This window comes from Podarcis erhardii, assembly GCF_964252035.2.
Source record: "Podarcis erhardii genome assembly, chromosome: 4".
NCBI classification, from domain to species: domain Eukaryota; kingdom Metazoa; phylum Chordata; class Lepidosauria; order Squamata; family Lacertidae; genus Podarcis; species Podarcis erhardii.
The window spans coordinates 66,769,948-66,795,182 of NC_138508.1; the positions used below are offsets into that span (position 1 = coordinate 66,769,948).

General features: G+C 39.7%; 1 protein-coding gene across 4 annotated transcripts in view; it reads left to right on the top strand.

Annotated features, from left to right (window-relative positions):
- SH3KBP1 (SH3 domain containing kinase binding protein 1) overlaps positions 1-25,235 on the top strand; it is a 140,710-nt gene that overhangs the window by 111,139 nt on the left and 4,336 nt on the right. For all 4 annotated transcript variants that reach the window (XM_081859100.1, XM_081859102.1, XM_081859099.1 and 1 more), the window contains 9 exons: positions 4,339-4,440; positions 5,809-5,860; positions 7,056-7,136; positions 7,920-8,082; positions 10,651-10,736; positions 19,052-19,161; positions 20,725-20,850; positions 22,656-22,921; positions 24,208-24,271. In XM_081859100.1, coding sequence (XP_081715226.1) covers positions 4,339-4,440; positions 5,809-5,860; positions 7,056-7,136; positions 7,920-8,082; positions 10,651-10,736; positions 19,052-19,161; positions 20,725-20,850; positions 22,656-22,921; positions 24,208-24,271 — 1,050 coding nt within the window. The remainder of the gene's footprint in view (positions 1-4,338; positions 4,441-5,808; positions 5,861-7,055; positions 7,137-7,919; positions 8,083-10,650; positions 10,737-19,051; positions 19,162-20,724; positions 20,851-22,655; positions 22,922-24,207; positions 24,272-25,235) is intronic.

Sequence of the window (25,235 nt, forward strand, 5' to 3'; positions counted from 1 at the left end):
TTGGGTCCATTAATTATTTACGGAGAGTCTAGTCTGTTTTCCCCCCTTAGTATAATGGCAGAAGGGCATTGTTGGCAAACAATGGTATATATCACATTTGAAATTGAACTTCTGATGTTGTGAATGATATTACTACATCCTGTAATAGTACTGCAGGAACGTGGCCAGAAGAACTGGAATCTGGGTCTAGCCCTTGTGTCTGTATCTCTCTTGTGTGGCCTGTTGTTGCTGGTGAGTAGCTGTTTTAGCTTGAAGGGAGGCTATATGTAAGCAGGTATAGTGCTTCCACCCAAGGCCTGTGAGAAGGAAGTGTTGTTGTCCAGGATGGACTGTAGATCCTTGATGATACGTTTGAGTTGAGGCTCCCTTTAAAGATTCTCCCAGCTGTGTGAGAGCTGCTTATCTTTTGAGCTGATTACACATGCCTGGGCCTGAGCCTGCAGAAGCCACTGATTTGTGGGTGGGGTGGATGTGTGGAAAAAAGCAACACATTTGGCCAACTCAGATCATTCTCCCGGTTGTGTGGGATTCCCCCACGGATAAGCTACTCCTACACAGCTTAGATAAAGTCTAAAGGGCACCTTAGTCATATCGATATGCAGTATGTGCAAACACGTTATGTAGCTGTTTGTCTTTTCTGTTCATGAAACCTGCTTCTGCCTCTCAGTTTCTAATACTGTAGCATTCCACCCACTAGGTCTCTGTGGGTCATGTTTCCTTTTGTAGCTGAGGTTTTGAATTATCATATCAAAGTGATTACAAAGGGGGGCGGGATTTACACTGCAAAAGTTGCCAAGAAGGTGGTTCTCGCAACCCCCACTGCTCTTTCAGACAGCCGCAGATTTTTGTAGGGGGAAAGAACCGGATTTATATTCTTGTTCTAGATAGATTTGCTGCATGTAAGGGAAAATGTGAAAGCTTTAAGGGATGCAAGAGTTATGGAGCACCATAGTTTACTGGTAGAGCTCGTGCTACATGTAGAGACGTCCCACAATGAACTCTAGTTAAAAGGAGATTTGGGAGCTGTGAGTGCTGCTGCCAGTTGAGAAAAGTCCATACTAGGCTGGACAGACCAGTGCTCTTGAATATAAGGCAGCTGCATATCTTCTTAAGGGTAGGGTGCATTTCTGCCAGGGTCTGACGGTTAGAATGTCACAATCAACAAACTTTCCACAAAAGGCAATAGGGGTTCGCACAATCCTGCAAACTGCTCTCTCTCCCTCTCCCTCCCTCTCTCTCAGACTTTAATGACAGTTGCAGTATATCCAATGCCCATTGGATCTATATCTGACATGGGGCAAATATTGCATTGAATGAATGTTGCATTATATAATTCCTTCCAGTACACTGTGTTTCTAAAATGAAACCAAAGGTAACTTTTAATATATAAACTGAAGATTCTTCCTTTTATAGTTAAATCCTTTGTCCACCTGTTTCTCATCTTATGCAGATCATGAGCCACATTGGGATAGCAAACTGTTTTTATTTCTTTGCACAGTGCCAGACAGATGGCTGCATCTTTATAAATAATGATCATGGTGGTGATGCAGAAGAAAGTGTCATTCTGCTGTAGGCAGTTGCATATGCTATGCTTAAACAATTCTCTCTTTTTTGCCATTACTTTTTGCATATGTGTAAGTTTCACATGTACATATTTTCATGCAAGGGTCTGAATGTAACAGGAACATTCAGAAATCAGTGACGCTGAATATTCTAAACAAAATAAAAAAATTTTTCCTTCCAGTAGCACCTTAAAGACCAACTAAGTTAGTTCTAGGTATGAGCTTTCGTGTGCATGCACACTTCTTCAGATACACTGAAACAGAAGTCACTAAACCCTTCTATATAGTGAGAAGGTGGGGAGGGGTATTACTCAGAAGGTTGGTGGGAATGGGTGATTGGCAGATAGCTGTGATGAGCCTGTTGACGACTCTTAACGACTGCAATGGGTCTTACAGGAAAAAGCAAGGGGTGAGAAGGTGAAAAATGGCTTTGTCATGTATAATGAGATAAGAATCCAAGGTCTTTGTTCAGACCAGGTCTCTCCATGGTTTTAAGTTTGGTAATAAGTTGCAATTCAGCAGCTTCTCTTTCCAGTCTATTTCTGAAATTCCTTTGTAATAGAACAGCTACTTTGAGATCTTGTATAGAATGTCCTGGGAGATTGAAGTGTTCTCCTACTGGTTTCTCTGTCTTGTGATTCCTGAATGTCAGATTTATGTCCGTTTATTCTTTGGCGTAAGGACATAAATCTGACATCAGGAATCACAAGACAGAGAAACCAGTAGGAGAACACTTCAATCTCCCAGGACATTCTATACAAGATCTCAAAGTAGCTGTTCTATTACAAAGGAATTTCAGAAATAGACTGGAAAGAGAAGCTGCTGAATTGCAACTTATTACCAAACTTAAAACCATGGAGAGACCTGGTCTGAACAAAGACATTGGATTCTTATCTCATTATACATGACAAAGCCATTTTTCACCTTCTCACCCCTTGCTTTTTCCTGTAAGACCCATTGCAGTCATTAAGAGTCGTCAACAGGCTCATCACAGCTATCTGCCAATCACCCATTCCCACCACCCTTCTGAGTAATACCCCTCCCCACCTTCTCACTATATAGAAGGGTTTGGTGACTTCTGTTTCAGTGTATCTGAAGAAGTGTGCATGTACACAAAAGCTCATACCTAGAACTAACTTAGTTGGTCTTTAAGGTGCTACTGGAAGGAAAAAAATTTTTATTTTGTTTTGACTATGGCAGACCAACACGGCTACCCATCTGTAGCTGAATATTCTGTGGCACTTGAGGAAATTCATTAGAACAAGTTATAAAGAGCATATGTTCAAACTGGCAAGTGTATACAAATCTTGTTCTCATGACCGCTTGACAGTCCCCTCCCAGTCCCCTAGATATGATGCAGGCAGCTCAGGGGGGTTAAAACTGAGTCTAGAGCAGCGGTTCTCAACCTGTGGGTCCTCAGATGTTGTTGGACTACAACTCCCATCATCCCTGAGCTCTGGCCTTGCTAGCTAGGGGTGATGGGAGTTGTAGTTCAACAACATCTGGGGACCCGCAGGTTGAGAAAGGCTAGACTAGAGGAAGGAGTGGGAGAATAAGCTTCCGGCTGGTGTACTAGTCCCATTTCCTTCCCTTTCCAGAGCACCTCGCACCTCCTATTTCTTTCCTGGTCAGCAAAGGGAGAAGCTGGTTTCCCCTTTTCTAGGTTTTCTGTAGCTTGTGCATACCTCCAGTCTGACTCATGGGCATGCAATCACTACAGCTGGAGTCTTCTGGTACCTCTCTTTCATCTCCTTGCATAGTATCCAGTTGTTTTAGTGCCCACACATGCAGCACAGTCACAAAAGCATGCCATATGTGAGCTGTGGTAGTAGCAAAGACTTAACCCAGTTAGACCCTGAGGTCACTAGCAGTGGTTTTAATGGTGGTGGCAGCCCAGCCTAGCCCATGACAGCCTATGTGAATGAAGTCTGCTAGGCTTTAATATGGCGTTAATACTGCCACTTCTACTGCTTGGTGCCATGATGGGGGCATAAAGTGGGGTATAAGTATGTATGTATATGTATGTGTGTGTGTGTGTGTGTATACAGACATAAACATGTATACACGCACCACCTTGTTTTTAGAAATGCTTATTGTGTTACTGTGTTACATAAGGAGTCTGCATTTAAGCATAAAGACTCTTATGTTTTATAATGTGAAGGCAACAGTGTAGAATGTAGATGTAGAATGATGTCTTGCTTCTCCTCCTCTTCATGATACACTTCCAACTCTGCCATCTTTTCTGCCTAGCTTCACATGAAAGGAGGCAGAAGAGAAGGGGAAGACAGACAGATCTGTACACCTGTCACAGAAGGGTTACTTTTCTTCACTTATGCACCCTCTAGTTTTTATTCCCCACCATATCCTAAATTGACTCTATAAGGTGCTGCCAAAAAATCTGCACTCCTATAGAATTCTGATAAACAGCAGGTGTGTTTGGGGTGGGTGGTATTGGTACTAATCACTTTAATGTTTTAATATTTAATGGCCACAAATATGTGGCATTCTCATGACTTGCTACCTGTTGCTACTTTCCCCTTTTTCATAATGTATTGACCAGGGAACTAACAATGTGTCTATGACTAGTAAGCACATTTAAACAACCAACACCACTAGTTATTGATGAAAACTTAGCAATATACACACCATGGCCACATAAAACATGTTCTACATGTATCCCACTTTATACTCTCAGTTCACAGGGAAAAATAACCCTGCTTTGTCAAAAGACATGTTTTTCAATGTATGCAATCAATTTATTCTTTATGTACCTTAGGAATGTATTGATACTGGCTGGTGGGAAGGAGAACTCAACGGCAGAAGAGGAGTATTTCCTGATAACTTTGTTAAATTACTTATTTCTGACTTTGAAAAAGAGGTAGGATCTGTTTGCCCTTTATCACTGAGAATTTTATGAACCTGTGTCTTTTGTTTGGAACATGTTATTTATAATAAAATATTGAAAAGCTGAAACCTACCTAAAATATTTTTTGGATAAATGTTTGTTTATGGACGGCAGCCTGTTTGTGTAGCTTGAAATTGCATTGTTTAGCTTCTTCAACTTGAGGTGTAGAAAGCTGAATTGAAAAACTAGCTTCAGCAAGATTGTTCTAAAAGCCCATATTCTGTTTGCAAGAATCAGGCATTGTTGCATCTGTTCTTGAGCAGAACAGACCCCACTAGCACAACATGACTTCTTCCTCTCCTCCCTGCTGCAGACCCCTGCATGCCCCCCAGATGTGCTCCAGAGGGTAGAACTCTCCAGACCAGATTTGGGGGGAACAGGAGGATACACTAAGGAGAAGAGGAAGGGGAAGTCCTTTTGCACATGCAGAAGTCTGCCTGCACAGCACTGGACTCCATCCAGTTATTCATGTGAATAAATGGCTGGTGATCGTGCTTTAATTTGCTGGGTTTCTTGTTCCTTCAGAAGAGTCTTAAATTGAATGAGAATATTGGGCCAATTAGCTCAGTATTGCCTTCACAGACTGGCAGTGGCTCTCCAGCCCAACATGGAGGAATCAGGGATTGAACCTTGGACTTTCTGTGAATGAAGCGTGTTCTCTACTTTCTCCATGTTAATGGGTGATCAAAAATGTTAGTAAAGCTTACTACAGACCTATAAAACCCATTAAATCTACCCTTATGTAGCTACAGAAAACTTAGTGTACAAATATACTGCAGACCATTATAACTTAAAGTTTGGTGTTCATATTAGATCCAAAATTTCACCCTAAAACATTAACACTGAATACTAAAGCAACACAGTGTCATACGTGTTTCAGTCACAAAAGTCCTCTTTACGGTGGTAGATATATTTTCCAAATATAGATATATATCTGAAGAAGTGATCTCCATTCAACAAATGCTATAGTAAATGGTTCGACTTTAAGGTTCCTCAAGGCTTTTTGTTTTTTCAGTACTTTCCTGTGATTAATCTACTTTGGTTTCAGGAAACAAAGTATAACTGCAGAGAAGTAACTTCCTGCTTAACAAAGTCTTTGTACACTAAGCAAATATGGGCATAACGGCAAATAGTCACATATAATTTCCATATAGTAGCAGCTAGTCTTTACTAAATTATGATGGCTGTCTCCTCTCTCACTATGTTCATAAATTGCATTTATCTGCTGTGTTGCTGAAAGGCTTTACAAACATTTTTTTTTAAAGTTATTAGAATGATTTTATGTTCTGTCTGGTTCAAATTCTTTTTAGCACCCTGGTTATCATTTCCTTTTTATTTTAGAGACCTAAGAAACCACCACCTCCATCAGCTCCTGCCTTCAAACAAGGATCAGGTAATGCACTGTTGCTATATAATAAGCATCAGTAAATATCCCTTGCAGTGCATCCACTTTTCTGTCTCTTAATGGAAGCTCTCAGTATCACTTTATCCACCATGCCATTTAAAAATTGTTAAATTGCAGGTACTGTCTGGCAGCAGCAGACTGCTTCTGAAATCCCAGGGTTGCTCATGTCAGTGATCCTTCTTGGGATAAGAAAGCCTAGCCAAGTACCAGTCCCATTTGGTGAAGAATTGGTAACATTGTACCAAATTAAAGAAGGCAGGGAAGATTGGTATACTTATTAATATGGTGTTTATGTATCAATTCATAATAATTCATTTTAAAGTGTTATTAGTTCATTACCGCTTTGCAAAAGACATAGAAGACCTTTAATTTTATGACTGAGTAATTATCAGACAATCTTCCCAAGACCATTCTATAGCAGTAACATGCATTTGCCATCTAGTGGTTGTTTAAAAAAAGCACTGTGATTATCTTCCATATTGTATTCACAATTGAAGTAAAAGCCATTTGTTTTTGAGATGCATCCTCTCAATATTTAATATTTCTGAAACTGGCAGACTGGCAGGCAGTGAAGGTGACTGACCACAGTTTTATGTACTAATGGTGTGCCGGGGGAGGAGGGACATCTTACATGTTGTCCTATTTGCCCAAGCAAGTAATAATTGCCTTTGGAAAGGCAACTGTGTGGCAGACTACATACCTCCATGCATATTTTTTCCTACACACAACTCTCTTTCTTCCACCTTTGTTTATTTGTTCATTCATTCCTTTGTCACATTTATAGCCTGCTTTTCTTCCATCGTGGGAGTCAATGCATCATACATATGGTTGGCAAGCATTGCCTGTCCAGGCACTGACCAAACCTTCAGATGCTTTGTTCACCATGTGACTTCAGACCATAGCCCTGGCTACTGTTCCTTAAAGGAAACAGAATTACAAGGAGAACTCCCATGTGAAAGAGTCCTAAGTATAAATTCTCTCTCTCTCTCTCTCTCTCTCTCTGTGTGTGTGTGTGTGAGAGAGAGAGAGATGGTAGTCATTCTGCAGTACAAACACATATTTAGAAACAAACCCCATATTCATTTGTCATGAAGCATATTGCCTTAGCGAACCTAAATAAATAAATGCATATTTCCAAATTCTTGATTTTCTTTCTAAACAATTACACTGAATTTTTTGATAGCTACGACAGACAGAAAACATGAAATCAAAAAGGTACCTCCTGAAAGACCAGAATGTCTTCCTCATCGAACAGAAGAGAAAGGTAAGAAGCATTACTTCTGAGTGAAAAGTCCATCTTATATTTTAGTAAATGCTGTGGTCCTTGGAGACTGGTGGTTCTCCCCTGCTTAAATCAGTTCTCCCAGCAACCCCCAGTTGGGAGGAACACAATATGATATTCTGTCAGTCTGAGGCCTAGAAGAATTACCATCCCACCAGCTCTCCTCAAACATGCTCCCACAAGCAAGTGGGAACAGCAGCAGCAGCAGAATCAAAGGACAGTTCCACAGAGCTCCCTCTCTGGCTGGACTTGCCCTTTCCTTCTCTTCCTGAAAGAGTGACCTTTCCCTGATGATTTGCAAGACTCTTCTAAGGACTTTCATTTGCACAATGGAGTTTCTCCCCTCTTCCCCCAAAATTGGCTCTGGGGAGGTATTGGGAAAAAACTCTGGAACTGCACACTGTAGAGGGAGCAAATCGTTCCATCTGACCAGCTGAAATGCTTGTGCAGACTGAACTTTCATAATAATGTGACATTGAATTCCACCCATTGGTGGAACACATGTTTGCAGCATGTTTGCAGTAATTTCTATTCATTTGTTTTCAGTGTTGTAAGTGGCCCATAGAAAAACAATTTGTTTAGGTTTGAAAATTTTCTACACTTCATTACTTTACAGTAAATAAAAGTATGTGTTTTATTAGCATTGCAATAAAGATGATGTAAGATATTTTTTCTATTGGGTTTTGCCCATAGCTGTAACTTCCATAAGTGAGAGAGTTTTGCTTTAAAATGTCTTCATTCTTTTGGGGGGAAATTGATTTAAAGAAAGACCAGAGAGAGAGCAAAAGCTGTTAGATTTACAGAAGCCTTCTGTTCCTGCTATACCACCGAAGAAACCTCGACCACCCAAAACAAACTCTTTGAACAGACCTGGTACGTTGCCTCCAAGAAGACCAGAAAGACCAATTGTGCCTCTGACCCATACAAGGTATTTGATGGATCAGTTCTTTAAAAGAAATCATTTTTAATGCATGATCAAACATATTTATGATGAAATCTTGTAGATACTTGCACCTCATTAAGTCTCTTTGAAGTACACATAATGTGTACTTTGAAGTGCAAAATGGACATAATAAATTATTTTGATTTATATTACTATTTTAAAATCTGTTTTAAAAAAATATGAGTGGGTGGGCTCCAGTTAGCTATTGCATTTGCCACCTACAGTATAATGTAGTAATTTCATTTGATTTTATAAAGGACTGGCTGATTCCTTATCTTCCATCTTGATTACAGAAATTCTCTGATGGGGCCCTCTAGTGGTACCCCATTCAGTGGTGGACCTTAGGGTCTCAAATTTCAGCAGCACCCTGTGCAACACCAAAATCCAGAACACACACACAGAGCAGCTCTCACCTTCCATACACTACGCCCAGTGTGACTGAACCACTAATGCTTTCCTAAATTCACCTATGACCTTTGACCCTGAGGTTTGGTTACTGACGGAACAGTAGTATGGCAGGTCCTGCCCTGTGGAGCTTCTTACCAGTAGAGTTTCAGCAGGAACCATCCTTCCCTTCCTTCAGATGTAATTTGAAAACTCTATTGTTTAGACTGGCCTTTACAACATGATGTTTTCTTTTAACCAAACGGCATTTATTAATATTTATTGAGTGGACAGGCAGAGTCCCCCCAATCCCAGGCAACTCCTAAGTGGAATAATGACTCAAGACAACGTGCTATGGGATTAAAATTGGCCACAACTTTATTAAGTTTCAGATGTAGGGAGACCTTGGCTCAGGCAATGGGTGTTTAGCCTTCCCAGTCCCCAGCCAAGGATCCACCCTCTGTTGTGTGGGCAGGGCGGTCCCTCCCCCTACCTGGCCGATCCCCTGGCAACGCTTCCCCAGGCGGGATTGGGCGGTTGGTTGAGGTGGGTGGAGACCTCCAGGTATCCAGCCTGGGGAGGGCGAAACCAGCCTGTACCACCAGGAGCCGCATGGGATCCTGGGGGCTGTGCACGACCACGCAAATGGCACTCCCCATTTGATGTGGGGAGCAGTCATTGGTGTTTTTAATGCTCTTTTATGGGTCTCTTGTTGATTTAATCCTTATATGTTGTACTTCCCCCTGCTGTATTTTTTTAATGAAAGTGCTGATTTATAAATTTGTAAATGTCAGGGAACTGCCATCGGAGCCAGAGGGAGAGGGAGGGCTCCAGAGGGGTTCCGGAGAACTTCCCGGGAGGGAGAGAAGCAACCCATCTTGTGGGGAAGGAATTCAGCATAGCACCAGTGGAGAAGGAGGGCAGATGGGGGAATCGGCGAGGTGGCTCCATGACTCCTCACCGGAGACCAGCGGGGAGAGCGCGGGTCCTCCGCTGCCCACACCCTCCCTGCGCACGAGGCTTCTGCGCAGGGAGAGTAGGCGGCGACTAGGTGTCAAAGAGCTTCTTTGCTGGAAGAAGTTCAAGAAACGTCCACTGATGGATTCTGCCAGCGATTGAGACAGCCACGGATGAGTGGCTGTCCGGACAGAATAGGGTTCACCCAAGTAACCCAGCCAGGTGCGGCGACGACTTACGCACGAGCAACCCCTAGAACCATTACAGTAAATAAGTAAATTAAATTGTTTGATGACAGTGGCTTTCCATCATCAGGCAAAACCATAGATTAGACTTCTTAGTAACTTCCACTATTTATGAAATACAGTGGAACCTCGGGTTGCGAACATGATCCATGCGGGATGCACGTTCGCAACCTGCAGTGCCATGTCTGTGCACGCGCAGGTCACAATTCAGCGCTTCTTTGCATGCGCAAAGCACGATTTAGCGCTTCTGCACATGCAGGAGCGCCAAAACCCAAGTTTGGCGCGGTGCGCAACCCGAAATCACATAACCTGAAGCGTCTGTAATCCAAGGTACCACTGTAGTGCGGAATAATTATTTTTTTTGAACGATGAAAAGCTCCAGTTTTCAGCAGCCCTTCACAAGTCCACTTTTGGTACTCATCTGCCATGCAAAGTCACAAAACACCCACTCTGAAACTGTCACCGGAAAGCCATTAGTTATTAAGCGTCTCAGTCAGGGAGCCAATCCTACTGAAGGAGCTGCAGCCAACGCTTGAATCGGCAGGGGTGGGGGCTTAACCCCATTATCACAGCTTGACGCTTCATAACTTTATCACTTAATGGGGTTGCAACACATTCTGCCTTTCTTCATATCACTTAGGGTTTTCATACACAAATTGTTATTTTTAAAATTGCTGATCAGAGGGTATCCTTTCAGATTTTCTTCATCTCAAGATGCAGTTAACATTTGAGAAATTGTTTAGGACACTAGTGTGTCTAAAATAGGCCCTTTTGACAGGTGTTAAAGAGAAACAAGATAAGGTTAATCCTAGCAGCATGTCGGTTTACAAGCGATGGCTCCCTCGGACAGCTCACTGTGACCCAGGAGCTGCGCATGAGGAATGCTTCTTTCCCTCAGTTTGCAAGATACAAGAAATTACTGTTAACAGGCAGTCCCAGTAAATACCTCTCTCGTTTTTGACTGCAGGAATGATATCCCAAAAGTAGATCTAGCGAGCTGTACATCGTCCAGCACCTTAGAAAAGGATTCCACAGAAAGGAGCAATGACATCGGTAAGTTGAGGTGCTTTTTATACCGGACCTACCTCCTAAATATACAATACCTTTGAGTATTAATTTTATCATACAGTATTATTTAACTTTCCAGTAAATGTATCATGTTATTTTTTAAAAAATACATATCCAGAAATTTAGAAGAAATTGCATGCAAAATATTTTCAGTGCTTGGAACTTTTTGTGTGATTGCAGATCATTTTGTTGTGAAGGTTTTGGAAAACTAATTTTAAAAAAATTACCTGAAATGCTTGCTGCTGTTTGTAAAATGAGTTGTAGATGTCTGTTGTAGTTAAGAATTTGATCAGATTACCTGACACTCTTGAGATTTAACTATGCAACCTACTCTGAGGAAACTAAAGATTAATTACGGTGTTTCGCCCATCACCAATTTGAACACAAAAGGTATGTTCTGAATTGGTGGGGTATCAGTCTTCTGACTGCTGGAAAACAAGGTGTTCTGACTGTGGTCATATATCTGTAAGCAAAGCCAGTGTCATTTTCAGATGGAAATATTTCAATGTCATCTGCTTCAGTCACTCAGTTCAGTAACAACTGTGCTGCAGCAGACATGTTTTTATAAGAGGCAGTCTTTGTATCCTAAATTGTAAGCATTACTACATTTCATTGGTAGCATGCACTGTTATTTTTATGTTGTGGTTTCTTCATGGAGCACATATTGATTAAATGTTGTACTGCAGTAGCTAATCTTCCTTCTCTCCAGACTTGGCAGTTTTGCACTTGTTTGCAACTGCTATGCTAACTTTTAAAACCGAGGTTTTTTTAAATAATTAGGCTTCAATCTTATGCATACTCACTAGGAAGCAAGTACCATTAAACTTAGTAGGACTTAATTCCAAGTAAACATGTTTTTGTTGCTCTCAATCTTTTGTCTGTTTTTGTGCTGTGTGGACTCTCTAGTAGTAAGCTGGTTGTTTAGTTCATAGAATGTGCTTTTCCAACCAAACACTTCACTGAGAATAGCAAAGCAAAGGTGTCTGTAACGATAAGTAACTTACAAGTAAGGTGCATGAATTTTTAAATTGGCAGATTTATTACATTAGTTCATTGCTGGTTTTTGCACAGTGCCTAGAAATTTCATGTGCTTTTATTAATAATAATATGTAAGCTTTCTAATTTTAGGTAACAGTAAGTGCCAACAGAATGCAGAATGTTTTCTGCTTTTGTAAGCCTTCTATTATTTGTAGGATTGAAACGTTAGTGTTAAAAGCTACCTGTCATTATGTTCTAATACTATTAGAAAAATACTCTAATAACCAAAATAGTAATAATGAATCAACTGACAGTTATGGAACAGCTACTAGTTTTAGAAAGTCTAAACTGCCAGTTACGAACGCTAGAATAGTCTGAGAACTACTACTTTATACTTATTGTCACATATTTTCCTTTTGCTAGGGAGATTATAATCAAAGCATAAGCTTCCATTATTTTTGTAGGCATAAATGAGGGTCACAGGGGCAAATTGTTTGCAACAGCAAAACAGAATTCCTCAATAAATAATTGTTAATCTTGAATTACAAGATTTTATTTTAATAAGGCTTTTGATGACAGATAAACATAATTAAGAAAATAAACAGCCATATATTGAGGCACAGAATTAAATAATTAAAGAATTAAAACAACACACAGTTCTGTTATCATACTAGAAAATGAATAGTTAGGGATGCTTAATAGGTTTATTCATTGTGTGAAGAGTGAATCGATTAAAATATTTGTGGGTGGTGCTAGACCTTTAGTGAACGTGATGGAGGACAGAAATACTTAAGATTTATATGCACAAATTGATTTGGGATTAAATAAAAGTGAACGTGTGTGAGGTGAGAGATGTTCTCACGATTACCTTGGCCATTTACATAGTGATAACCCCAACAAGAAGAGGATGAAATTCAGCTGCTATCTTTATAGGGTAATTTGAACACAGTTTGGACCAGAAATAATAGCTGTTGGCAAGTTTGTTTTGTAAAAGAAAACAAAAATCACACATCAAGAAGAGAAATAGCATAGCCTTGTATTATCCTGCAATCGGCTTGGACAGGGAAGCATTTTGTTTAACATCTTGAAGAGCTGTCGTCCCATCTGGGTTTACCATGACCGACTAACATCAGTGACTCTGTCTTAACCTTCTCTGCTGACTGCTAAGTTCTGGTCATCATTTGTGTGAACATGGTTACCCAGAGGATAAATATGCTTGATGTAATTTTCTTGGCGTGAAGACTTAGGGTATTTATATCTAATAGGGTTGGATTACTAAACCAGTGAATGGTGGATAGATTTTATTTTTTGTTGTTGTTGTTCTGATTTAAATATTTGTATGTAATATATTTTCCAGCTTTATCTGTGGCTCACACTTCCTTCTTTATTTAAAAAAAAGTTCGTTAGTCTTAACTGTTAAGTGTGTCTTTAGAAATCTATTCCCTTTACTCCTCACACCTTTTTTTTCTTTTCTCTTCTTTTTCTACATTTCCAGTGATGCCTTTCTTTTCCTTTCCACTCACATTTCTTCAAGCTTTCCCCATTTACATCCCTTTACCATGGGTAATTCTTCTTCACTTGATGATGGTAAGGCTTTTTCACCTTCTGTCTGTCCTGTCATTATTTTTCCTGAAAATGAGTGGTATATTCTTACCATTCTCCTGACATCCTGTTGTATGCTGTGCTGTTGCAGATATTATTATTATTATTATTATTATTATTATTATTATTTCTATACCGCCCTTTATCCTAGGATCACAGAGTGGTTTAAAGTATAAAAACACAAAATACATAACAAAGTCAAATGTCAAAGAGAACAACAACTACCAGACTTTTAGAAGACATCTGAAGGCAGCCCTGTTTAGGGAAGCTTTTAATGTTTGATACATTACTGTATTTTAATATTTTGTTGGAAGCTGCTCAGAGTGGCTGGGGAAGTCCAGCCAGATGGGCGGGGTATAAATAATAAATTATTATTATTACTATTACTATTATTAAGTAACAAACTAAAACAATACCCCCAGAACAGTTTAAAAGGCCATAGATTGTTTAATTAGCCAGAGGCCTGGGAGAAGAGGAATGTTTTTGTCTAAAGAAGGTGCCAGGTGAGCCTCCCTGGGGAGAGCATTCCACAAATGGGGACCCATGGCAGAAAAGGCCCATTCTCATGCTGCCCCCCTCTAGATCCCTTGTGTAGGAGGCACACAAAGAAGGGCCTCAGATGATGATAACAGGATCTGGGGCAGTTCATATGGGGAGAGGTGTTGCTTGTGGTATTGATGTCCTGAGCTGTTTAAGGCTTTATAGGTCAAAACCAGCACTCTGAATTGGGCCCAGGAATTAAGTGGCAGCCAGTGCAGTCAAGCCAGGATTGGCGTTATATGTTCAAACCATCTTCCCCCAGTGAACAACCTGGCCATTGAATTCTGCAGCAGCTGAAGTTTCCAAACCATATTCAAAGGCAGCCCCACATATAACACAGTTCAGTAATATAACCTAGAGGTTACCAGAGCATAGATGGCTATCCAGTTTGATAGATGAAGAGGTGTTGCATATTTTTCAATTTTAATGCCTCTGCAAATATTTTATTGGTTTATGCATTTCCATTATGCATACAGTGTCAAATCATTTGTTGTGAAATGGTTTGCCCACCTAAAGTTTTAATACATATGTTTTTGGAGCATCACTGTAAGTTAAATCAGTAGCATGGTTAAAATACATCAATCTCACCTTTACTCTAAAATAAATGCATGCAACTTGGACCAGTACAGCATTTAATTCCTTTTGCGGGGGGGGGGGGGTTGCGCTCAATGCACATACAAAGATTCTCTTAATGGGAGTGTTCTCTCCTGCTATAATTTTAATTTGATGTTTTCAGGCCCTGTAGAATGAACCAACTTGAAAGGTTATTCATGCCTTATGTGCCCTAATTTCCAGAGAAGGTGCATGAATTTTGTGCAGATTAAAGAAATGCCAAAACCTAGGAAGGTGCTTCTAAGTTCATTGTGTCAAGAGAAGGATTATTTTGCTCACATTTGTAGACAGAATGTGAGCAAAACACATGAAGCATGCTCAAAATTAGGGAATAATGGGAAATAGTGCTCAGTTTTTAGTATGGTGGTTCTATATTACAATTTCCATGGGAGCTATTGTTAGAATTGCATTAGAGTGAATTTGTTAATTGTATGTCTGTAATGGGCACATGTTTCAGAAATTATTTTTCTGTAGCCTAAGAAACTACCAATCAAGTCCTTAAGGCTGAAGTACAAAATAGGTTTTCAATCCCTATTTTTCAGATGTAAAATGAAATAAATATGCATTCCTTTTAAGTTTTTGTATGAAGCTTGTGAACACCCGGGACTTGCTTTGTAGTTATAATTATGAATAACAATTGCTTTAACTATTATCTTGTTTTGAGGCCAGTTTTGTTAAATGTAAGTGAAGTTTAGAATCCTAGTGGTGTTTACAAAAAAATGAATTAAAACGACCTCCCATTTTCTATTTTTAGGGAGAGGGTGGGCGAGTAGTGATATTATCCAGTGGCATTTGTTGTTGTGTCACATCATGCTCCCTGAAGTGAACAAAATTTAGCACAATGTGCCAGTATATCAATAATAAAGCCACAGTTCTATAACACAACAAGCACCAAAGTGTGAATCGCCCGTAAGAATGTGGAACAAAAGCACTAGCACAATAATCAGGAAAACAAATGCAATATTCCCCACGTTTGAATTCAGCTGTAGTTACACATACGTAAATCCATTTAAAACTGACTCCTCCTACATCACAATTGAGGAGAAGTAATTGGGACTACTCCAATGACTCTTAAGATAGAGAGTCCTATTAGTGATGTGCAGACCTTGCCTTCTCTGCCAGGAAATCTCTAAAAACACCTTTCCTACTAGCATTTAACAGGGACATTCAATAAACGCAAATAGGTGAAGCATGTCCCCACAACTAATTATACCTTCCCTTTATGAACAAGGAGGGGGCTAAAGAATCATGGGCAGGGCTTACTACATATAGGCAGTGCTTTTTCTGGGGGGTACTCAGGGGTAAGCATACCCCCTAAACATTTTGTGAATCTAAGTTTGGCCTCATTGAGGGGCAGTATTTCAATATGAGTAGGAAAATGAGAGTACCCCTAAACATTTTTTTTATAAAAAAAGGACTGTACAGCGGTACCTTGGGTTACATATGCTTCAGGTTACAGACTCTTCAGGTTACAGACTCCGCTAACCCAGAAATAGTACCTCGAGTTAAGAACTTTGCTTCAGGATGAGAACAGAAATCATGCTCCGGCGGCACAGTAGCAGCGGGAAGCCCCATTAGCTAAAGTGGTGCTTCAGGTTAAGAACAGTTTCAGGTTAAGAACGGACCTCCGGAACAAATTAAGTACTTAACCTGAGGTACCACTGTATATAGGAGAACCTTGCAGGGCCAGACATCAGCTGGAAATGTCAGAATTTCCTACTAATGAGATCAGGAGGCAGAGAAAGCTACAAATCCTATGATCCCATGCAACTAGTGACTGTCCACAGGGAGAATCATTTGGTAGAGAAGGGCAGCCTGTGTTGTTGTTGTTGTTTTCTGCTGCTGCTGTTGTTTTGTGGAAGGGAAGCTGGCTTATGGCAGGGGCAGAAAGAGGTTATCAAACTACAGCGGAGGAAATGTGCCATCAAAGTTAAACTTTCATTTGCTTTTAGCATTTACTGACAGCAAGACATGAACCTGTAACCCTTTCCTACGTGTGACTTGCATGACCTTGACTGTGTCCCTGCTGATGTAACTTGATTGCACACTTCCAAAGCAGATTATGTACTGCTCAAAAAAAAGTATTAATAGGAGTGATGAAGAAAGATATACTAGTATGTGGATAAGCTAGTGTTCAGTACTCGTGTCATTGAGTTCTTTCCAACTTACTATCAGCAGTTAACTATTTGAGAAAAGCTGCTTGGCATAACAAATGAAAGTAACATATGTGGGTTCGACCCATAGACTGTGAGTGGAAGTCATGCAGAAGGACTCCCCCCCCCCATGGTGACCTTCTGTGCCCCTCCCCCTAGTTTCTTCTGAGGCTCCCTTAGGAAAGGTTGTCTGGGGACTCAGAGCTGCAGGGCGGAAGCCCCATTGCACGAATAGACTTCCACTCATGCTCATGCAAATCTGGATCCAGCCTGTTATGAGCTAAACTTTGCTGTCCCATTTCTGTATATGAGCATTCTATAGAGACTGAAAAGAAACACAAGAGGTCAGAACCAAGCTTGCTGTGACTTGTTTTACTCAGCTGCCAAATTTATCAAGTTTGACAATACTAAATACTTTATTTGTGTATTTTTTATGGAAATAAATTTTGCTTTGGATCATAAATTTAAACTACACTCTTGGGTATCACGAACCTAATAGGAAGCTCTCGGTACATTATTGTATCATCTTATCTCTGTAAGGATCAACTTGCAACTTCATACTCTGTCAAATACTGACTGACAGCATGTGTAACATTTCACTTTGGTAAGGACAGCCTGCATCCTTCAGGACCTAAAGGAACGATTAGAAGCAGACCTTTTAGGAGCCAAAGGGAGCAGTTGCTTGCAGGCTGAGGGAAGCAAATTGCCTGGATACTTCACTCTTGAGCCAGGGCCTTTGCAAAGTGATGCTACCAACTCTTGTAGACTCTTTTAAAAAATACAAAATAAAGAAAATAAAGCAATTTTAAAATTTAAGTATGCGTTCTGATTAATTTGGTTTATTAAATTATTGCCAACTAAGATTATTATTGTCATTATTATTACTTGTGAAAATGCTATTAAATTATTCATTGACTCTAAGTACAGTATTGGATATTAAACTGTCTTTGTTTGTTTGTTTGTTTGTTTGTTTACTGCATATCATGCTCTTTAAAATGTTTTAAAGTAGGGTTGTTGTTTTTTCTTGATTTTACTGTTTTAGCTTTTGATAAATGCATTGAGGGGTGGTTTTTTTTAATAATTAAGCAGTATATAAATTTTATGAAATAAGAAAACAAACAAAGAAATAGCCATCCTCCAAAGGAACCCAAGCCTTATGAGGAAGAGTTGAAGGAGCTGGTTATGTTTAGCATGGGAAAGAGGAGATGCAAATATCTAAATGGCTGTCACATGGAAGAGGGAACAAGCTTGTTTTCCTTTGCTCTGGAGGGTAGGACCCAAAGCAATGGCTTCAAGTTACAAGAAAGGAGATTCCGACTAAACATTAGGAAGAACTTTTTGACTGTCGGAGCTTTTTGACAAGGGAATGGACTCCCTTGGAAACATAGGAACCACCTGCCAGGCGCCAAGGTCCCTTTGCCCAACCAATAAAATATTTGATGGGGCTGGTTCCCCCCCCCTTGATGGGCATTGCCATTCAAATAGGGTGTGTGGCCGCGTCTTGTGATCAATTATGCGGGACAAGACTTACCTGCCTCCCCCCAATATTTTATTCAAGTTGACACTCCAGCTTGGGAGGTGGTGGACTCTTCTTTTTTTGGAGGTTTTTAAGCAGAAGTTGGATGGCCCATCTGTCATAGGTGCTTCAATAGAGATTCCTGCAGGGGTTGGACTAGATGACCATCAGGGTCCCTTCCAGCTCTACAATCCTATGATTCTATGATTGCTTTTGAAAGTATAGTTGGATATAAAGCAAAGGTGCTTAGGTTACTTCAATCTTAATGGGATGAAATCAAATGAGGATGAACTATAACTTCAATCAACTCCAAGTATGGGCTATGCTGGCTGAGACTGATGGGAATTCAAGTCCAATGGCCTCTGGAGGGCCACAGGTCCCCCATTTGTGCTCTGTAGGAAAATTCAGAGTCCAATTGATGCCAGCCAGCTAGCCCGCCCCATATGTTACCCTTTCCTAAGAAAGATTGGGCTTCTCACTGACCGTACATGATGCGTTCAATGTCCTTTCTTGCTGGGGATTATGGAGCTTCTGCATTAACCCCATGATACCTGGCAGCAAAACCTATGCACCTTTTAAAATATCTAAACACATTTTAACTAATTAGTTTTCAGTTATTTTCAGCAAGAGTATTGTTGTTTTAAATGCATATTGTGAGCTAGCTAGCCTGAGTAGGTTTTAAATAAAAATGCATATAAATGTGCATAAAACAATCCTGGATCAAGAATCTTTTTACAAAGGGGTTCTGCTAGGAAACCTGGATTTGACAGAATGGAAATACAGAAATACAATATAATATGTGAATGTAGTTTAAATATCTCATTTGTCACCTTCTTGAGTGACTCCGTGATTTGACAGTGTCTAATGTGTACGCATATATATATATTCATGTTTTTAAGATCTGGAAGGTTTTGATTCCGTAATACCAGTTGCTGAGAAGCTCAGTCACCCAACAACTACTAGACCAAAAGCTACTGGCAGAAGACCTCCTTCACAATCATTCACATCTGTAAGTATCCTCTATGAACTGGATATTTAAGAACATAGGACACTGAGTCAGACAATTGGTCTATTTCCTGTATTGTCTATAATGGCAGGCAGTGGCTCTGCAGGCTTTCAGACAGGGATATTTGCTGCACTACCTTGGAGGTGCCAGGGATTGAGCCTATGGCCCTTCTTTATCACACCTATTGTAGTTTTAAAATCTCATTTGTTTCCTTCTTGAGTGACTTGGTAATTTTGACAGTGTGTGGTATATAGATATATATTTTCATGTTTTTAAGATTATCCAGTTCCCTAAGTAGTTTAACCCTGGGAGGCAGGAGGAAGTACTCAGTATTTGCTTGACTCACGTCTACTTACAGTAAGGTTTCTTGCTTTGTCAGTGTCCCTGTTAGATTTCTTGCAACATACCTATAATTTCCCCTTTTTTTTGTCTCTTCTTTAGCTTAATTGCAAACACGCAATCATGCTTTGATGCTTGTTTGCAAATGTTCTTTGGACTGGAGCCGCACACAAAAAAAGTGGAAATAAAATAGTTGCTAAATCCATTTGCGCCTAGACAAGGATTCACACAGTCCAATGCCCATTTCATCAGCAGTTCTCATGCCTCTGTTTGTGCAGGAGGTTTCACAAAAACAGTAAAATATATTTTGTGCAATGCTCTTATCATGAGGTATAAAAACAGGCCTTCCATCATGGAGTAGCCCTTTTGGATCCAGCTTTGCATCTCATTAATATATTTTTTTCTACCTCATGACACCTATTCCAGTAGCAGAAGCTTAAAATGTTAGCAGAAATAAGTTCTAGCCATTTCTTTTAATAGGGCTTTGTATTTTATTAGTGTTTATTGTTAAGAATAATGAGAATTCTCACATGAGTCATGGGATGAAATTGTTACAGTAAACCCGCTGAGCCCATGGGAGTTCTCTGCGTGCAGGTGCGATGCATATAGAGAAATTTCCAACATACTAACTTGGATTACTAAATTAATAGGAAAGGTATTAAGAGACTCTGTGAACCTCATTTCCCTGAATAAGGAGAGGCCCTCTCATCTTTGGCCCCATTTGCACCAATGTTGCTTGGGAAGAGGGGTTCGTTGTTAAACCACTCTGGGAATTGTAGCTATGTGATGGGAATGGGGTTTCTTAACAATTCTCGGCACCCTTAACAAACTACAATATCCAGGATTCTTTGTGGGAAGCCAGGACTCTTGAAAGCGGTATGATACTGCTTTAAATGTAGAGTGCAGACGAGGCCTCTATTGGAATATTCTGCCACCTGCTATCCCATCCCCTTTCCCCATTGTGAAGCTTGCTGCCACTGCTACCACTGCTTGGGCACAGAGGAAGGGGATAACAGGAGTGGAGTGTGACCAGAATCAAGGCAAGGGAACCCTGCTTAGTTCTTACTCCATACTTTTCAAATGCTTCTGTAAAGTGTGGTCCACAGTAGATTAGTAGTATACACATTTTGTATCAGGGATTAGGTCTACCAATGCTTCTGTCTCGTTGAAAGTTAGTCTGTTACATTTAAGTATTTGTGGAAAGAAAATACTTCTGTGTTTCCACAGTCTTCACTTTCAAGTCCTGACTTCTTTGATTCTCCAAGTCCTGAAGATGAAAAGGAGGAACATGTTTCTCTTCCGCACAAAGTAGCTGAACCATTAAAGAAAGCAAAGACTGTTACAATATCGCTAGTAAGTGATTTAGGTTGTTTGTATCAATAGTAAGGGCTGCTGTTTGTGGTTGCTAATGTAATTATGGTGTCGCTGTTTCGGGGCACAGGTAAGTACAGTGTAATATGTCCATTAATATGCACAATCTGATTTGTATGGTCTTTCCACTTCAAAGTTGGGGTGCATGATGTCCTGATTTCCACAGTTATTCCCCCTTCCTAAAAGTATGAAAGGAAAATCAACATGACATGTACACACAGATCACACACAGTTTGATGTGTTTGGTGATAAATCCATATGATCATAAGTACAATTCCATGTTCCACCACATACAAGCTATTGCTAGGAAGTCAGACATCTGAGCAATTCCATGGTGACTTGTCCAGAGAATTTAATGTCTAGGCAATGCTTTGAGCAACGTCTCTCATTTTTCAAACTTAGTTTTCTGCCTCCAGTGCCTTTCCAATGGGGGCAAGTATAGCCCCATATAGCAAACCAAATTATGTCTTCTAAAATGTTTGAGGACAGAGCTCTTTCACTTGTGCAGACATTTATTCATTCTGATTTCAGACTTTTAGAATGCAATCCTATACCTGCCTATTCAGAACTTAGTCCCACTGAGTTCAGTTGGGCTTATTCCCAGAAAAGTTGTTATAGGATTGCAGTCATACACATGCTACATTATAGGAGGTATTATAAGACACATTTAGCAGCTAGACTACTTTTGTTGTAGAAATTCCATTTCCTTCCATAACCTTAAACTCTTTAGGTTCTAAAGAACATAAAGGCTTAAGTAATAGGAACAGAGGAAGCTGTCATTCCAAAGCAAGGGCAGACATGAGTCTTGTGGGATCTACTTTGATGGATCTCAGGCTTCTAGTAAAAACAGTCAGAGCCAGGCTCAAAAGATACACACTTAGAAGTCAAGAATTCTGTTCCCAAGGATTTGTTTTTGAGTACCAGAACATAACCCTTTCACACAGAAATCTGCTCCTGATTATCCCCACCATCACCACCTACAGTTGTCTTAATTTCATCTCTATCCTTTTTGTGGCAGGGTTTGTATCATTTTGTTGTTGCTGTTATACTAACAGTTGGAGTCAAAAATCCTTAATGACCTGTTTTGAATTCACTAGAGATCTACCAATAGAGCCCTATCTACCCATCCCTGCCCTATACTGGTTAGACTATTTGTCCCCACTTTCCCTGATCCCACCTACTACCTGAAATTATTTTAACTAAACATTCTAATGATTGAATCCAAGTCCTTCTGCTTGCAAAACATGTTCTCTGCCACTGAGTTGTGATCTCTCTCTGTATGGTTATTATATAACCGTATAATGGTGGTTTTAGCACTTCTGCATTCAGAGCCAAATTGATTGGTTACATTTTATATTTAAAAACAAGAAACAAAACAGCCAAGTGCTATTACATAATTTTGAATTATTTCATGTCACAGGAGAAATTCTTGTTTGTGCGAATGGGCCCTGTTGTCTTTTGCATCTTTTCCCCACACACATCCTGACCCAGTTTCTGGTGACATTTTTCATTGGTCAGTAATAGCAATTCAGAATGAAATTTGCCCAGCAGCATTCCCATGGGTGACAGCTCCTGGCAGGCTCCCGTCAGCATGATGTTAAGATCAATTTGGAAAGATGTGTTTGAGAAGCTATGCTATTTACATTGTGGCCAATTCTTATGGAACATCTGGACAGGATTTCTTCAGCATAGCTGGGCAGAAGAGGAGGAAAAAAACATAGGATACTGGAGCTCCTTTTCTTGTTAGCATTCTAATGTTTGGGTGTGGTATTGTTGTTTTTTTATAGGTATCTGATAACAAAGCTTCACTGCCTGCCAAGCCAGGAGGCTTAACAAGTGGAAGTACTCTTCCATCTTCATTATCATCCTCATCTGCACTTCATCCAGTTTCAGCAGGAACAACAGGTCATAGGTCAAATTCCCCATCTTTGTTCAGCAGTGAAGGAAAGCCAAAGACTGACCAATCCAGCCAAGGTGAAGCAGCTTTGGATGAGTTAAGAACACAAGTGAAGGAGCTGCGAACTATCATTGAAACAATGAAAGACCAGCAGAAGTGAGTGTTACTGTATCGCTGGAGGGTGTAGACTATCCCTTTTCCATACATTACCCCAAGTGAGCCAGATCCCTTTGTGTCCATTAATAACTTTTTATGTGTTTGCATGATTTGTCTTTTTCTTTGGAATATCCTTCCTCAACTTAGCGCCTTTGGACTACACCCATCAGCTCCAGCCAACATAACCATGCCAGCAATGGCTGATGGGAGTTGTAGACCAGAACATCTGGAGGGCACTAGGTTGGAGAAGGTTGGTTTACAGATAGATGAAAATGTATGAACGATTGTTTTAGAGCTTCTGTATTCAGAGCCAACTGATTAGTTATGGTGGAGAACTTTATTGCATTTTTCAGTTCTTTTAGCGTGACTTATTTTTAAAAATGCCATGTTTTCGTTTACCTAGAGAGGCTGCTGACTAATCTTCCCCAAATTATTTTTATTTATTTTTTATAAATATTTATTAACAATTTTTGAATACAATACAAAAGAAGGAACAATATAACATGTATCTTAACATAATTTCTTAACTTCTTTGGACTTCCTCACATCTCCCGCTCCTGCGTTCCTCACACACACACAAAAAATTTTTCCAGCAATTTATCCCCTTGTTTCCAATCTTATTATCTAATTTTCCCAAGTTTTTTCTCTAATTTTAGATATCCTTTGTTCAAATCCTAAAGATTTAAATGTAATCTAATAATTATCCAAAAATTTATCTTTTCTTAAATCTTACTTATCTTCATAACACCATCTAACTTAGTGGTGCCAGATTATTTATGATCTAGCATCCTTCTTAACATTCATACAATTTACAATATTTTTGTAAGTAAATCTTGAATTTCTTCCAGTCTTCTTCAACCGTCTCTTCTCCCAGGTCTCGGATTCTGCCGGTCATCTCGGCCAGTTCCATATAGTCTTCCCCAAATTATTTTTAAAGATGGGTAACATCCCTATTATACTTACCTATCTTACATCATGCTATATTTTCCTCAAGATGCTGCTACTTTGAGGACACTAATTCATACCACGATGAATTCTGCTAGTATTAGTCATTTTAGAGGATTTTATGCTGTCTGGTAATCTCTGTTTTCAATAGGGTTTATTCTTATTCTTCTTTTGCCATGCCTGAAAACAGGAGATACTTTTCAGTTTTTCCAGGAACAGCAATTCTGCTGAGCTGAGTTAGGTACCATATATTATAGGAAAAGGAGTGGGACTTTCTTCACACCTACCTTCCTAAGCAGCTGCCTGCTGTTCCTATTCACTTCCTATTTTACTTTTTCTAGAAAAGAGATTAAACAATTGCTGTCTGAATTAGATGAAGAAAAGAAGATCCGGCTACGATTACAGGTACTCGTATCATATGTGGCCTTAGACAACTTTATAGAAAGAGAACAATTTTCATGGAAAATAAAAATAGAAGATAAAAACTCCTAATGCAAATATAATCCTGCTAGTATTTAATCTGTTTAAGTTGGTTGAGATGAAACAAATACAAAAACATGTGAAACTGTAAGAATTTTGTTTGTTTTACTGATGGTAGTTTAGCATTTATTTTGTGTTGCAACTTATCCTGGAAGGAAGGGCAGGCTATAAATCTTTTAATTAATAAACAAAACATGATATTTCCTACCTGCCCGCCCCCTGCTCAATATTAAGATGTTTTGCAGCATCCAAGACCTGAAATAATACTATCCACAAAGCATTTTGATTTCCAGAAACAGTAAAAAAAATCAATATAGTAACTATGGTTTATTATAAATGGGGTGAATAAGTGACCATAATGCTGGGAAATGTGTATTAATCCTTTTTGCTCACACTTGTCTTCTTCCTCACAAGTTGCTGTTTGTTCAAAGATTTGATCAGTTGTGTAAGTGCATGCATGTGCAGTATCACATGCCTCCATATCTCAAAATGAAATACTGCATATTAGTCTACGTATGCTAAACATTTAGTGCTTTTCTGAAAAGTGCACAATCATTGTGAAAAGTTGAGCTATGTTGCTGTGCTAATATTAAAGCAGGAAACTGGTAAGCCCTGTTTGGGCATTCAGATTACTTGTGTGTAAACAGCTGTATGAAGGGGAGAGCTGCTAAGCCCTGCTCTCCTCCACTATATCATCATCATCATCATCCCTTTTATAGTCCTCCACAAGTTTGATGGATCGTGGTTTGACCTTTTTAGTGAAGGGGAGTTCCACATTGTAACAAAAACTTCATACAGAAATAATTTCTAAGGCCTTCTTTGAGAAGCAATGGGGAAGTTCTGACCCTACAGAAGCTGTTGGATTCAGCCCAGCCAGCATGAGCAAGTT